The sequence below is a fragment of the Sturnira hondurensis genome, unplaced genomic scaffold, assembly GCF_014824575.4.
Source record: "Sturnira hondurensis isolate 20B ecotype Veracruz unplaced genomic scaffold, ASM1482457v3 Scaffold0009733, whole genome shotgun sequence".
Classification (NCBI taxonomy): Eukaryota; Metazoa; Chordata; class Mammalia; order Chiroptera; family Phyllostomidae; genus Sturnira; species Sturnira hondurensis.
This window is the reverse complement of record NW_028082364.1, coordinates 5,007,161-5,023,379: the sequence shown is the minus strand read 5'-3', so window position 1 is coordinate 5,023,379 and position 16,219 is coordinate 5,007,161. Positions and strand designations below refer to the sequence as shown.

The 16,219-nt window shown below is 53.8% G+C and overlaps 1 protein-coding gene across 3 annotated transcripts in view; it reads left to right on the top strand.

Moving 5' to 3' along the window:
* The window catches only part of CYTH3 (cytohesin 3), a 69,112-nt gene that overhangs the window by 19,994 nt on the left and 32,899 nt on the right, over positions 1 to 16,219 (top strand). For all 3 annotated transcript variants that reach the window (XM_037057850.1, XM_037057848.1, XM_037057849.1), the window contains exon 2: positions 15,836 to 15,918. In XM_037057850.1, coding sequence (XP_036913745.1) covers positions 15,836 to 15,918 — 83 coding nt within the window. The remainder of the gene's footprint in view (positions 1 to 15,835; positions 15,919 to 16,219) is intronic.

The window sequence follows — 16,219 nt, the reverse complement described above, 5'->3', positions numbered from 1 at the left end:
GCATCAGGTGAGCCGCTGTGATTCCTTAGTCATCAAGGCCACTGGAACTTTTTCCTGAGATTTGTACCTGAAATGCCACCTGGGAATCTCGCCGGGGGAGGGGGGGGAGCCTTTTCAAAGATGCATTCTAGTCCACGAAAGGATGAGCCACAGTAACTCAGGAAGGGCAAAGTTAGGCTGTAAAAGAAAGTCGATATTGAATTGAAATCGTGTAAACATCAGTTTAGGTCTGAACAATTACAAACTTGTCTACACATCAAAATTTCAAACGTTGCGACTACTAATTCTTGACAGAGGAGATATGTCATGAAGTGAACAAACCCCAGTTATTCAGTGTCAGGGCCACAATGATGAATGCGGCCCAGGTTCCACTAACAGAAGCTGGGAAGTCAGTGGAGGTCAAGGGTGGAGGTCAAGGGTAGAGGTCAGGAGAGAGGAGAGCCTTGCCATTTTTCTCACTCAGGAGGATCACTACTGCTTTATTTTTCAATCAGACAAGTATTGGTAGCAGTTTGGTTTTTCGTAAAACAATGTTAAGGTGACCACTTGGAAAGTAAAAGTCGGGCACAGAGATGGACAGCCAGGGACCTGCCTGGACCTGGCTCTCTCCCCGCCAGGTCTTTGGGGATTTGCTTCTCTCGGGAACCCCAGTCCTCTGCAGCAGCCTGGGGACAGGCAGCGCTGGGTCCACTCTGGAGTCACGGACAGGGGCTGCCGTGCAGCAGGAGGGGCGAGAGGGGACTGGGAGCCAGTGGGCAGAGTGGCGCTGGCGGGTTAGCGTGACTGGGAATTTCCGTCAGTCCGAGCCTGCCGCTCCGCCCCTTCCCTCCCCCGTGGGCACGTGCAAGAGCCTCTTCTCTCCCTGTCTCGCTCCCGAGAAATGAGCCTTTTCATTGGTTTCTTGTTCAGCCTTGCAGCGCTTGTATATGCAATTGTAACAGAAATATTAATTCTTATCCCTGCTTTTGTTTCTACCTTGCCTTTCTCATGATTTCCTGGAAGGCACTCCATATTGGAGCATAGAGAGCTTTCTCACCTTTTTCTTTTTTTTGAACAGCTTCGTAGAAGTCTGTTGTGTGGGTGTGCCGGTTCACTTAGCCGGCGCCTTACGGGGGGACACTGGGGCTGTGGCCGACCTTCAGTACCATGGTGCTGTGCGTAGCCTTGTGCCTGTGTTGTCTTCTGCAAGTTTATCTGAGAAATACTCGAAAGTGAGGTCCCTGAGCCAAAAGGAAAATGCATTTGCAACGTCGGTAGACGTCACCAGACTTCCCTCCATGCCCACTCACCAGACTTCACTGCCCCCCAGCCGTGTAGGAGACTGCCTGGTCCCCCCACAGCCGCCTGAATAGCTAGTCAGTCCGCTCTGGGCAGACACTTCCCAGTTTCTGCAGGTGGTGCGGCCTTTGTCCCTACCCATCGTTCCTCGAGCCTTCGCCCTGGGAGATGCGGTCCTCTCGGCAGCGCGGAGCTGCGCAGAGGAGATCGGAAACTCTGAACTTGGAGCTTTCCTCCTTGGTGGTCTCCTAAAGTCCTTGGTTTCCACAGAGGAAGAGAGTGTATGAATTTGCACCAAGAAACTACCCAGCTCTTATACCCCCTGACTGGCACGTGGGTTGCCTTTTTCATTTCGGGGTGGTGGCTGCTGAATGAGTACCGTGGACCCGGAAGAACCCACGCGGGTTTCCGAGAAGTACTGAGCACCCCGAGTGGCTGCTGTCTAGCAGCTCCGTGGGCGGACGAGCGTGTCCCTCGTGAGATGGGGAGCTGGGGATGCATGGGGAGAGAGGCAGGCTGCCGGGGGCGGGCAGATGTCCCCGGGAGAGTGGTCATTGCGCCTTCGGGAAGGAGGCCGTCCGCTGCTGCGGGGGGAAGTGCGGCCTTCTGTGAGGAGGAAGTCCGTGCGCACGGGAGAAGCGCGCTGTCCTCGGGAGGGGCGTTCCATGTGACCGGGGCTCTACCAGGCGGTGAGGTGGGACGGTCGTCGAGGACCAGAGAAGAGGTGCCGAGGGAGGCATCAGAGCCTCCCCTGCTCTGGCCGCGTGGGTGGCGAGGGAGGAACCGCTGGCGATGATGGAATGACTTTCTCTGCCAGCTGGGCCCATCCCTTTTTCTACGAATCGTTCAGTCTGCCTCATTACTGTTTATTAGGAAATCCACCGTCTCTTTCAGGATGACTGTTCCAGACCTTGGAGTCATTAAGTCCCAGGGTTTGAGTCCAGGCCTGTGCCGAGGGAGCTGGCGGATCTGAGAGTGATGGTGCTCCGCTGACATAGTCAGCTCGGCACAGCCGCTTGGCCGGGTCGCCGGGTCCCCAGGGGCTTCCAGGCTTGAGTACAAGCTGTGCTGAAACTAGCCCTTTCCACGGGCATCCAGGCCTTGGTGGCAAGCCTGAGTCACTCTTCCATGGTGACATCCTCTTTGGGGCTTTTGGTGTGTCCCTGCTTCCCAGCAGCTACCAGTCGGGGATGTCCAGTGTGCCAGGCTCCCTTTAAACTTCTAACATGAAGGAACCAGGGCCTGTCTCCTTTTCCTCCAAGAGGCTCCTTGGTCCAGGTGCAGATCAGATCAATGGGTTTTGAATTATCGGGAAGTTTTTGATAGGCTCGTGGGCAGGGAGATAAGTCCGCCAGCTTTGTGATGTAGAGAGATAGCTGTAGTGTGAAGGTGGGATTAGTGGTCAGGTGTTGAAATAGGGTGGAGACCGGGATGGCGAGACAGATTTACTACCTTAAAGAAACAAAGTAAAAACTTGTTGCCAAGGCAGAATTGACAGGAGTTGGTGGCTTCTTAGGTGCAGCTCAGAGAGCATGGAGCCCGTCTAACTCGATGCGTCGTGAAGACCGGAGTCAAGGCACAGCACAGGACAAGCAGGATGCGCAGAGGACCGGAGAGTGACTACCTTTGGGACTCACGGGTGTATCCGTGGGATGTCCTGGTGGGGCTGTCTGTCAGGCAGGTGAATGTCCTGGGGAAGTCCGCACCTGGGGATTGGGACGGCCGAGGGAAGACGGACGAGGGAGGTGGGTGTCTGGGGGGCGACTCCAGGGAGCAACACAGGAACTGGGGAAGGAAGGGCACTACTCGGCACCGGCCTGAGATGCGTGGGCCAGGGAGGGGGGGCCTACGCAGCGGGAGAGCGGTTTCGCGGCACCTGAGGAGCGGAGGGCGAGTCAGGAGTGCCAGGTGGCGTCACTGACGGTCACAGAAGGCGACTCTGGCTAATTTAGGTGTGTGAGGACATCGTTGAAAAGACTCAGGGCAGCAGTTGCAGAAACCTTAGTCTAGAGCGCCACGCCCAGAAAACGGACCGAAGCCACAGGAAGCTGGGCAGCCACAGCCCGGCCACAGGAGCAGTCTGGTTTAGGTTGCCGTGGCCGCTGCTGCAGCCGTCACCACTGGGCGCCCGGGGTTGCCGGCGCTGGCAAAGCAGTTTCTGGATTTCCCATTTCTTTGTCACACTCCTTTGGTCAGAGCCCTGGGCCTAGAGGGACGGCGGGCCCACGGCTCCAGTGCTTTCTGACGGCAGCGGGTCTGCGAGGAGGGGCCAGGAGGCTCCCAGTCACTGTGCCCTTGGTGGCCTCAGCAGGGGCAGGGGCAGAGCCGCTGGGAGAAGAGTAAGTAGAGGATGGGAAGCAGGAGTACCGGGTAGAGATTGGGTGCGACCCCTGGTCACCCTCTTGTTGGGAACCCCAACCTCATGTCATTGGATGGTTGGTCGCCTGGCATTCTGTCCTTCCAACACCTGCCTTGTCTCCTGCTGTGAACACCTAGGTTCACCGTTTGGGGGCTTTTTTTTTTGTCATGTCAATTGCATGGTGATAAACATTTTTCAAAGTGTAATTTCACTCCTCCAAGTCACAGAACTTCCCTTAAGTCTGGTGGCTAATAGAGTGGAATGCAGATCATGATTCCGTGTTTTTATTTTTGACTTGTTCTGTCTGTCTGGGGTTTGCATTCGTCATTTTGTGGTTTGCATAGATTAAAAGAGCCAAAAAACCCTCCAGGAAAGTTCTTTTATCCCCAGTACAATGGGAATGGGTATTCTTAGCTTTAGGTGCCTGAGGCTTTGCTGTAAGGAGAAAGGGTTACTTCTATAAGTTTCTAGGTAAAGGATGTTAATAGTAATTGTTGCAGTACTAACAGTAGCTGCAACACTCGTGGTTACTGCTTATTGTCTAGTGTGTGCCAGAGGCTGCGAGAAGCACTTAGCTTTGTTAGCGGGCCTGTGATTCTCCCAGGAACCCTGGGGGCAGGAACTGCCAGCCCCGTCGTGCAGATGAGGCGACTGAGCCCTCGCTGGGTCTCCGAGCCTGCAGGAGGCTGGTGAGGGTTGTAAGGGGGAAGCAGGGCTCTGCGCCCGCAGCCGCCTCTCCCTGGGGCCTGCTTGGCAACACTGTGTTTTTAAACCAGAAGCAGAAACGATTTATCGTTTGGGGGGCATATTTAAAATGCAGACATCTGACTCATCGGGGCAGTCTGGCGCCCTGGCCCGCTCTCCTCGGATAGCTGCGCATTTCCTCCTTGGATTTCCCCTCCACTTTCTTTGGCTAATTCAGGTTTTACTTTCTGCTCCTCTGATTTATCCTGTTGCTGGACAGCTGTTCGACAGCTGTGCCCCTCTCTGCTCTGAGGACATGGGGGGCGGTCACCGTGTGCGCGCAGCGGTCCCTGTGTCCCATCCAAATGTGCTCCAGAGCCTCCGGAACAAAGAGCCTCCGTCAGGCTGCACAGCGTCTCCCGGCTTGTGTTACCACGTCCTCAGCGATACGCCAGTTGCCAGGACAGTGTCTAACAAATGAGGTACTTTTTCCCCGTCACAAGAATAAAGGGAAAGACGATAAGGCAGCATGGAAGGGGGAGATCTGTAAAGAAGAGCCATTCTGCATTCTTAGGATCCCAGTGTTCTCCTTCTCAGGGGGCGCCTTCTGGGGCCCTGGCCAGTGGGAGGGGCGGACGCAGCGAGAGGCCGCTTCTCAGAGGGAAACAGCCGCATTTCCAGAAGCTAAATGTTAAAGTTGACCATGGTTTGGACACAGATAAGAAGTTCTTTTGCTTTCTCTACTCGCTTTAAAACTGTTCATTTTCCATTTTTAAGGTCATTTGGTGGCGGGGGTGCGGAACGGTCTCTTTGCTGCCAGCCCGGCCGCTTTCAGTGTGGCCTGACCCCTGAGTCCCGCTCTCCCACACAGCTTGGTCACTCGATTCTTCCCTCACAAAGACCTCTTTCCAGCCCTTCCCCTCCCCCCAGACACTCCCTGTTGGAGCCCGGGGCTTTGAACGGAGTCTGGCCGGAGGGCACGCTGAACTGTGTTCCTCTGACCCGTGGACACGGGGAGAAGGATGCCCTGTAAAGTCAGTGTGCCTCAGACTGGAGACGTCCCCGTGAGGCAGGCACGCCCTGCTTCCTCCCAGAGTGTCCTGTGCGTTGTCACCTGTTCTCTGTCACCTGCCTCTGCGTCCCCGTGAGGCAGGCGGCGGGGGTTCTCAGTAACGGGAGGGAGTGGAGAGTCCAGACCGTCACTTCTTGGGTGATGCTCTGTGAGCCTCTGTGTAGCAGAGAGAAACATTGAAACACATTGGCTATAGAAGGAGGGGAAGAATCACACCTTCACACACATGGTTTACAGATAAGTTCACAAATCGCAGACTGGGCGTCGAGTGTAGGGCGTGACGATCGGGCTGTTGAAAGCCCGCCCACCTACCTCGTCCTCACAAATGAAGAGCAAGTGCAACGTGAAGGCCAGGAGCTCCTCGAGAGTCCTCCCTGGGGTGGCAGCGTCTATGCCCTCGTCCTGCTCGCGTCCTGGACGGTTGCTTGTCCACATTCATGGTGCAGTTTTCTGCTGGAGCAATCCTAGCATTTTCAGTAAAGGTTGTGAGATCCTGTCAGCTTGGAGATACACAGAGGATTCAGGAGTCCATTGGGGTGGGGAAATACAAATTTGCTATTTATGGAAAACTTAGGTGGTGTACATGCTTCTCTGTGGTTCCCTAACCGGGGCCCCAAGCCGAGTTTCCCTGGCCCTGGAAAACCTGCCAGGCCTTTGTGTCGAACACGGGCTGTGACAGTGGCCCCTCCTTCGGTCCTGTCCCCAGTGGGACCGCCTCCAAGTCCGCAGTCTGTTGTTGCTCTCTGCCACAGACCCTTCACTGGGTCCACAAATCTTCTATTCTTAGTTCACTGCATTTTTTTTTTTCAGATCCGGAAGGGCTGTCGAGTTTTATCAAACGCCCTTTTCCATCCACCGAGCCGGCTGTATGGTTTTCATTACAGGCCTCATGGCAGCGCCAGTCCGCTCTCCCTGAACCGTCTGCACGCAGAGTGCCCACGGGCATGCGCTCGGACCACGCTGTGGGACTGCCCTGGGGTCTCCTCGACGCGGGTTTCTCCTTCGACCTGTTCCTGTCCGTTTTCTTCTTCTGTGGCGAGTTCAGCATTTCTAGGCTCTTGCTGGTCTCCCATTTTAAAAGCCTCTCCTGTCATTTCCTGGGTTTGGAGGACAGGATGAGGGCACCCACGTGCAGGCTCTGCCCTCCTGTGCCCTCCCTCTGCCCACCTTCTGCCCCGTTGGAGCTGTCTCGGTCCTGGGACTTGGGAGACAGACGTCCCGTTGCTGGGTTCCTAGGACTGCAGCCCTGGAGTAGCCGAAGTGTCCCTGGCGGGGGTTTTCAGCCCAGACTCCTGGCCTCCCCTTCCTTCCTGGACTGCAAGATAAAAACCGCATGGATTCCACCCAGTTTGCCGGCTTTGCCCTAAAATAGCACTCCCGGCTCCCCACCCCCATGGAGCGCTGAATTCCTCAGCTTTCTCCCTTGGAGATGTTTGCGAACGGGAAGCGCAGCATCAGATGTCGTGCAGCTGTGTGGAATCTGCCGCAGACGGGGTCTGGTCCGGGCTCCCTGCAGGAGCGAGGAAAAGTGCGTGGGCTGCTCTGCAGGCGAGGACACTGGGTGGCCTGGGTCGTCCCGGAGGCGTGGCTATGTGGGGGCCTGGGGGGCACTTGGGGTCTTCAGATGGAGGCCATCTTGTCGCCGTTCCAGCTTCCAGCAGAAGCCGACTGGGCCCAGACACGTGGCCTCGGTAAAACTCGGCCTCTTCACCTGGGCTGGGGTCTGTCAGGCCCGTGACACAGCGGGTTGACATTCTGGGCCACCTTGCGATATCTCAAGTCACTTTTTCTTTGTTTAAAGACATCGTTTCCTTTCTTCTTAAAAAAAAACAAAAAAACGTTCTGCATGGACTTTGTCCGCTCGTAATTTTTATAAGCTTCGTAGCAAGGTGAGGCCGTTTTGAAAAATACTTGGACAGCTGGACCTCTGCGCCCAGGGCAGTTCCGGTGAACGGCGCACCGGGTCTGGCGGCGAGCACGCTCCTCGTGTCGGAGGGCACGGCGTGGACCAAGTTGTGTTGACTTATCTTGTATATTCAGACCTTAGTAACACGAGGCCTCCTGTTCAGTATCTGACAGGCCAGCCATTGGCTTAGACTTTGGGGCCCACCGTCTGTGCTGCGCGTTCTGGGTGTCCCGTTTCCGCTGGAGACGCAGAGAGCAAGAAAGGAAAGTGGGCACGTGATGCCGGGTGAGGACTGAGGGTCCTCGGGGCTGGGGTTCCAAAACGGACTGACCCAAACCCGTCTTTCTCCTGTCGGCTTTATTGAGATACAATTCATACACTGTACAGTTCACCCACTTCGGGTGGGCCATTCAGCGACGTGGAGTTAATTTGCGGACTGTGGAGCCGTTGCCCACTCAATCGCAGGACGTTTTCATCGCCCTGATGGGAACCCCCCCCAGCCCGTCTGCGGTCGGTTCTTGCACCAGCTCAGCCACCACCGACCGAGCTTTCCGTCTCCGCAGGTTTACCTTTTCTGGGTGTTTATCGTCAGCAGGATCGTCCCGTATGTGGTCTTCTGCATCTGGCTTCTTTCACTCAGCATGCTTTTTAGGTTCATCTGTGTGGTTGCAGGTTTCAGGGGGTTGGTTTTTTGTCTTATTTTTGCAGAATAGTATTCCACTGTGCAGTTACGCCACAACTTGTCTGTCCGTTCATCTGCGGGTGAGTGTCTGGGTGGTCTCTACCTCTTTTGGCTGTTGTAAATAGCGCCCCTGTGAGCACTGGTGCACAGTATTTGTTTAAATGCCTGCTTTTGAGTGTCTCTGGGCCGCACAGTAATTCTGCGCGTAACTTCTTGAGAAGCTGCTGAAGTGTTTTCCAGAGCTACTGAACCATTTTACATTCCTGCCAGAAAAATACGGAGGTTCCAGTTGGTCCACGTCCTTGCCGAAGTTAATATTCTTTTAAAAATAGTATTCTCGCCACCCCAGTGGGTATGAAATGCAGCCTCATCATGGTTTTGAATTGCATTTCCTCCTGACAGTGGCGCATCTTTTCGGGTGCTTGTTGGGTATTCGTGTATCTTTACAGAAATGTCTGTTCACATCCTTTGGATTTTCAGAGCGGGCTGTTTGTTGCTAAATCGTAAGCGTTTTTGGTGCATTCTGGACGCCAGACTCTTAGCGGATGTATGATTTGCAACTGTTCCCTCCCGTTGTCTAGGTTGTCTTTCCCCTTTTTTCCGATAGTGTCCTTTGATGCACACACGTTCTTAATGTCAGAGTCCAGTTTATTTTTTTCCTTCGTCACCTCTGCTCTTGGTGTCCTATCTAAAATGCACGGCCAAATCCAGCGTCATGAAGATTTAACCCTGTGTTTTCCTCTGGGACTTCCTGGTTTTAGCTCTTATCTTTAGCTCACTGATCCATTTTGAGTTACTTTTTGTACATGGGAGGAGGTAGGGGTTTCCACTTCACCCCTTTCCAGAGGGGTTCCCAGTTGTCCCAGCTCCGTTTCTTGAAGGGACTGTTCCCTGAGTGTCTTCTACGAGTGGTTCTGTTGTAAGGCTGTGTATTCTGTTCCGTTGCTTCTCCACCTGTTTTTGTACCAGCGCCATGTGGCTGTCCTTGAGCCTTGGTGCATCTCGGTGCACACTTCCTGACTCAGGCTTTTATTAATGGCATTTAGATAATCTGTCTTTGTTTAAGAAGCAGTGTGCAAGTGCAGACCTCCCCAATAGTTTATGCGAGGAGACAGGAGATCCGGCGATAAGGCTGAGGAATGCGGGTTCAGTGGGATGGGCTGGGAGAGATCTGAATGGGTTTATGTTTATACGTTGATGGAAGGAAGCTGGTAGGAAGAGACAAGTTAAAAGATAAAAGAGAGGGTGCGGCTTAAGGAGCAAAGTTGTGGAAGATCAAGGGCGTAGGCTTGTTTGTACTCAGATGCCAGCCTCTCCCTGCTTCAATTGGGACCGCCCACCCCTATGACAGATGACAGAACAGCCCTGTGAAAAATATCGACGCACTTTGGTTCTGTTGACTAAGTATGGAGGGCTTGAAAATCGCTTACAGTTTAAGTGTTTGAAGTTAAGTGGAAGCCCTGATTGGTGTGGCTCAGTGGATTGAGCGTGGTCCTGCAAACCAAAAGGTCACTGGTTCGATTCCCGGTCAGGGTACATGCCTGAGTTGTGGGCCAGGTCCCTGGTTGGGGGTGCACAGAGGCGACTGATCAATGTTTCTCTCACACACTGATGTTTCTTTCCTTCTCTTTCTCCTACCCTTCTCCCCTCTCTACAAATAAATAAAATTTTTAAAAAAATTGAAGTGAATGTATGAAAGCTAGTCATTCTTTCTCTGTTAGATCTTGCTATTTAGATTAACTGTTGCATTAATGGGTACAGTCCTTTCCCGTCGGGAGTGAGTTTTGATTTAAAATAAACTAAGAAGGATTGATGTTAAATTGTGACCTAAGAAACTTAGTTTTCATATAAGACAGGCCTTGGTCCTATAATATTTGAAGTTTTTGTTTTGTTTTATTGATTACCGTATTGCTACAGAGTTGTTTTAAAAGGGTAGGATGGTATTTTATAAAGTGCCAGTTTGTATGGTCAAGAGAAGGGACAGAGTGAGGTCCTCATTATAAGAAGAAAATGGCCCTCAAAACTGGCCAAGCTGCCCAGCTGCAGCCCAGACCCCAAGCTGTCCGTTCCATCAGGGTCGCCATCATTAGCGTCACCCCATTAAAAATTTTTTTTTGTTTTTTATTTTTATTTTTTTAAAGATTTTATTTATTTATCTTTAGAAGGGAAGGGAAGGAGAGGAGAGAACTATCAATGTACGGTTGCCTCTCGTGAGTCCCCTGCTGGGAACTGGCCTGCAACCCAGGCATGTGCCCTGACTGGGAATCGAAGCGCGATCGTGTGGTTCGCAGGCCTGTGCTCAATTCACTGAGCTACACTGGCCAGGGGTAAAAAAAAATTTTAAAATTTCTGTTTCTCTGTGTGTTTGTGTATGTGTGTATTCTGGAAGGATCGAATCGGAACTGTTCACTGGGATTGTGTCCTCTGCGGTGGGGGTTGCAGCTGCTTTTCCGGCTTTGGCTTTTTGCGCAGAGACTGTAAAGGCTGCGTGGCCAGGGCCGGAGTGTGAACCAACGAGGCTCTTGTGCGTGAAGCTTGAACAGTCTTTGCGTCACACGCGGGGGTGAGGGCTTTAGCGGCTGTAGTTAACGCACCCCACCAGGAAGCTGGCGTGCGCACTTTCACGGCAGCAGTGCCCACCGTCGCCAAAAGGAGGCGACAACCCAGGTGTCCGTGGTGGGCGACTAGACAGAGGGTGGTCTCTCCACACAGTGGAACATTTCTCAGCCACAGAAAGTCAGGGCATGCTGACATGTGCTAGAAAACATCCTGCTAAGTTAAAGAAGCCTGTCTCTGAAGACCACGTGTGCGATCCCATTTGTGGGAAACGTTCAGGACGGGCCGAGGATAGAAAGGGCCGAGGATGGACAGGACCAGTTGGTGGTGACAGAAATCAGAGGAGCGGTTTCACCTGGGGCCGGGTGCCCAGTGACAAAGGGAAGCAAAGGGATTCTCCCCAGGCCTCCAATGTGGCCCCGGGGAACCGACCTTGGACTTGGGACCTCCGGAACTGCACGAGAATAAGTATGTTTCAAGTCACTGAGTTTGTGGGAGTTTGTTAGAGCGGCTGCGGGAAGTAAGTACAACTTTTGGTACCTGGATGGTGGGCGCTGCCGTGACCAACACCTAAAACTTTGAAGGTGACTTCCAAATTGAACAGTAGCAAAGACGTCATTAATGGAGGTGAGTTCCCAGGAAGGCGCACCTGGAGCACGTGCAGCCTGGTGAGGTGTCACCTGCTCCTTCCCATTCGGTGTCCCATTTCCAGAATGTGGCATCCTGGCTGGTCACTCAGGGAACAAGATGGTCCTGGACGGCTCCATGTCTGAAAGCTGGGTCGGTGTTTCATTAGCGCTCTGACGGGCGCCGTCCCCCCAGACACGGTGATGAGCTCCCAGGCAGGAGGGACCACCTTGACTCTTGAGCCACATTTTCCTGGGGGTGGCTCTCGGGGCCTGTGCCAGCGGAGATGGGGGGCAGTGTACCACTTCCTTCTGCCCAGTCCCCAGGTTTCCCCCTTAGGCAGTGTCAGTTTTTTTTTAACTCTAAGTGTTGGCTAATTCACTGGGAGTTAGAAAGCTAGTGTGGGGAGGTCTCACCTGCTCACCACCCACTTCTCACGTACCTGAGATACACTGTCAGATCAGGTCGGTGACGTGTGTGTGGGGGGGGCTGTGTCATCTTACTGTCTGTCCACGTCATCTTATCCACAACCCCTGCAATCTGGATACGGAGCTGTCCTGTCACCACAGATGTCTCCGTCTGTCTCCTGCTGCCCCTCAGAGTCACACCTGCTGGTCACTGCCCAGCCTTCCTTAACCCCAGGCAGCAGCCGCTCTGCTTCGCACTCTGTGTTTCTGTCGTTCTGAAATGCTGTGTCCGTGAACCCTACAGAGTGCAGCCTCTAGAGACTGGCCCCCCACCCCCAGCCCAGCGCCCTTGACCACCCATCTGAGCTGCTGCGTGTGCCAGTGTCCCTCATTTCTGTGGCTGATAACCCACGGCACGGGCGCGCACGGTTCATCGTGCCCTTATCACTGTAGGACACCTGGGTTGTCGCCTGTGAACAGTGCTGCTGTGCACGGCCACGCACCAGCTCCCGTGGGGTTCCCGTTGTCACGTCGTGGGTGCGGACGGAGAACCGCCGCGGGCCCACACACAGAGCCCGTGTGCCAAAGTGCCTTCCCTTTCTTGGCTTTTAAAAGTGAATTCTTTTCTGTGTTCTCCTTTGGGTTTAAAGAGCTGTTTTTCAGAATTTTAAAGGGGAATGCTTAGCTTGCCATTTTCAGCTTAGTAGTGTAAAAGAAGCACTTGGAGTTGCCACTCTCTCGTCGCTGCCTTAGCCGTGGCCGGTAAGTGTCAGTGTGCAGCGTTTCCATCATCACTCTCTCCTCAGCAATTTCTGGCTCACAGTGCGCCCCCCTGGACCTGTGCCTTGTTAGGACTGTGCTCCTTCGTTTCCAAACAAGGGGCATTTCCTTATTTGATCTGCCCTCGGCTCAGAGAATGTGGTCTTTGCGACACCATTTCAGTGAGAGTTCTGGTCCAGGCACACAAAGCACGCCAAGCATGTGGGACGGGGGGCGGGGGTGGGGGGAGGTGCGGCACAGAGAGTCGGGGTGCCTGTCGGGGCCCTGGAGAGCGAGAGGAGTGGGCCTGGCCTGGTCTCCAGGGTCGAGTCGCTAGAGGAAGTCCTCCCAGGCGACCCCTGGGGTCACAGGGTTCCACATGTGCCCCCAGCTGGGGTGGGGCCCACCAGTCCGAATCAGGAAGCCCTGCCACCACGCTTCCACTTCCCGGAAGCTGGAGAAGGAGCGGGAGGGTGTGCTGCTCTCCCCCAAAGGCCTCAGGGACCGCACCCTCCCCCGGCGGCAGCAGCAGCAGCGGAGAGGCAGCCTTTCTGCAGAGGCCGGGAGAGGACCCCTGCATCACTCCGCTCAGTTCTGTGCCGCGCGGCGCGTGGGCAGAGCCTGCTTCGTCTTCAGAAGCCCGGCTGTAAACGAGCCTTCGAGAGACGACACAGGTGGATCTGGAGCGTTTTGTGCTGAGTGAAATAAGCCAGACAGACAAATGCCTTACGATCTCCCTTCCATGTGAAACCTGATGAGCAAACTGAAGTAACACGTGTAATAGGGACAGAAGCGCAGAAACTAGAACAGACACCTGTTGGGGAGGGGGTGGGGGGGCTGGGCAAGACACGCTGAAGGGATTAAGAAAACAATTGCCGATGACAACAGTGTGGTGATCACCAGAGGGAAAATGGGGGTGGGATATGGGGGAGGTGGGGGTGGGCAAGGTAGGGCTGGGGACGGGGTTGGGGACAGAAGGAGCCTTTGCTTTGGGCGATGGGCGCACGACGCTGTGTGCAGAGGGGGCTTTGCCGAGCGGTACATCTGGAGCCTGTACGGTTTTGCAGACCAACGTCAGGCCAATTGACTGACTAAGTAACTAAAGGAAATCGCCTCTGCTTTATGTGCCGCCAGGCGCCTGCAGGGGCTGAGCAGAGCCTGTGCGTGGCATTGCACCTCCACGGCCCTGCAAGGTTTGCGGAGACCATTTGCGTGGGCCAGGCTGCCCTGGGACCGGACGTGTGTGGCGCGGCTGCTGGGTGCACCGATCTGACTGGGTCCAGCTCCATCAGTGACAAGATAGAGTGTTGTTTTACCTTTTACTTGCAAGAAAAAGGCTGTCAAAGAAACCAGACTTCATTTCTTCTCACTTAGAATTTTTATTTACATTGATCGAAAGAGCCCTTTCGATGCAGTTCAACGTTGATTATTATGTAACCCTTATTTAAAAAGCAGAGTATGAGCGACATTAGCTGGTTGGCGGCACCCTTCTTCACAGTCAGAGCCCCACTCTTTGGGGTGTCTTCTGCAAAGTTGGCATTTTTCTGCGTGTTTTCATCCTCGGAGCCACCAAAGGCGTGGGCGACACGGGGTGTCTTAAAGCTGCTTTATGGTTCCCAGGGTCTCTCCGATTCTCAGGGTCCGGAGCTGAGAGGCCTTCTGGATCGAACCCGCAGGTGTCGGTGGGGGTCTGAAGCCGCACCCAGCTCCTAGGGCCTCGCGGGATGGTTGGTTCTGAGTCGTGTTTGTGACAAACACACCCGGGAGCAGCCGTCCCCTTGCGCCTCGGGCCGTGGCAGACACATTCCCAGGTGTGGAGGCAGCGACCTGTGTATGTCACAGTCGATTCCAGGCATGTCGTGAATGTGCACCTTCAAAGGGAGGAAGCCTATTATGTCAGTTCACGCTTGTTGATTGTATTCGTCAAACCTGTATCTTTTTTATTCTTGATTTTTTTAAATTTTTTATTTAAAGAATTTATTCATTTCTAGAGAGGGGGGGAGGGGAGGAGAGGGAGAGAAACATCAATGTATGGTTGCCTCTTGAGTGCCCCCTACTGGGAACCTGGCCCGCAACCCAGACATGTGTCCTGACTGGGCATTGAGCCAGCGACCCTGTGGTTCACGTACTGGCACTCAGTCTACTGAGCCACACCAGCCAGGGCCGTATCTTTTTTTTTTTTTTACATGTACCTCTGCTGATTTTTGCTTTATATAGTTTGAGACCATTTTGTTAGCTACATAAATTCAGACTTGTTAATTGTGTGATTAGTGGGCTATTACATCATAATCTGGTGGCTGTCTTACTCTGTTGTGCCTGTGTTAGTGTGATGGGACCGGCTGTCTCTTAGTCTGTCTGGTATTTCACTTGCTACTGCTTCACCTTCAGCCGTTACATATTCTTACATTTTAAAGGTGCTTCTTGCCATCTCTGTTTTGTTGCTTGTTTCTTTAGGTCCAGGTTTTAAACCTTGGTCCTCTTCCCACCTATGTTCATTGTCAATGTATCAGTTACCGAGGACCGAGTAACAAAGTATTGGCAACCCTAGGTGGCTATCTCAGCTGTGGGCATTGGCGGGCGGGTCGGGGCCTGCTCCGGTCAAGGTCCTCTCTGTTGGCCAGCGGGCCAGGGTGGCTGCCTTCCTCCCAGGACCGCCCTCACCTGCCTGGGGCCTCGGCCTCGGGGGCTGCAGCCGCTGGGATGCCTTGGCCTCTCGCTGCCTGTGGTTTCTTCCACAACAGACTTTGTTCTCGGGGCCGCTGGCCTGGGCTTCTCCAGAGCTCGGTGGTTCCGGGCCTTGCACAGCGTCACGTGGGCCGTGCTCTCTTGGTCAGAGGAAGTCCCAAACCAGTCGGGATTGAACGGGGGGAAAAGACCCCCGCCCCATCGTTAGGCATTGAATGACTAATCAAAGAGAAGAGAATATAGACCTGGTAGGAATGATAAATACTGCAGAGGTCACTCACTAGTAAGAGGCTGTTATGTACAACCGTGTCAATTAAAAGAAAATTCTGCAAATATCCACATACCACTGCACCGAAACTCTGCACCATCCTTCTGGCGTGTAGCTCCGTCTGCCCCATCCAGAATTTGGTTTGGGTCCTTCACACGTTCTCATTTACGCCCCGTTGGGATAAGTGCACCTTCTGGCACATTCTGGAGCCCCAGGCCCAGTGTCCCACCCTCGAGACAGGTGCTGCCTGCGGCAGCCGTCCCCCACGGCCCCTTATCAGCTCTGATTTGTGAGGCTCATCTATGTTGAGAGCCTGAGTTCGGCCTTTTTTCCTAATCCTGTGGGATTCTGTTTTATAAATACCGTAATGTGCTCCTTCCTTACTGGTGGGGTGTAGGCTGTTTTCCTGCCACACACAGCACCACCGCCACGCCAGGATTCCTTAGGGTTGAACGCCCGCGTGCCAGTGCCCGTCTTCCCCCGACTGGGCATTGCCGAGTTGGTCTCCAGGGCGGTAGTTCTGTGGTTCAACTTGATGTATTTTTCTTTCAGTGCCTGAAGATCTCTCCTTAGAAGAGAGGGAAGAACTTCTAGACATCCGTCGAAGGAAAAAGGAACTTATTGATGACATCGAGGTAAAAAAAAAGTCTTTCAGTTTTTGCTTTGGGGTCAAAGAGTAAATTAAGTACCTTCACGTCACGGAAAAAAATCGGCATCGAGTGTGCGTCTGTCTGCGCTGCCCTAAGAGACGGAGCGAGAGAGCGAGCGGGCTGGTGAAGCAGGGACCAGGCTTGCCAGGCCGTACGGCCCTGGGTGGCCTCCAGGACGCCACAGATCTGCGGTCAGCGGTAGGGGACACGTGACTGCAGAGTCACCATGGTCATTTTTAGACAGCAGTGGCAATCTGTAGGCGTGGTGTTCCCTAAAATTGTTTGG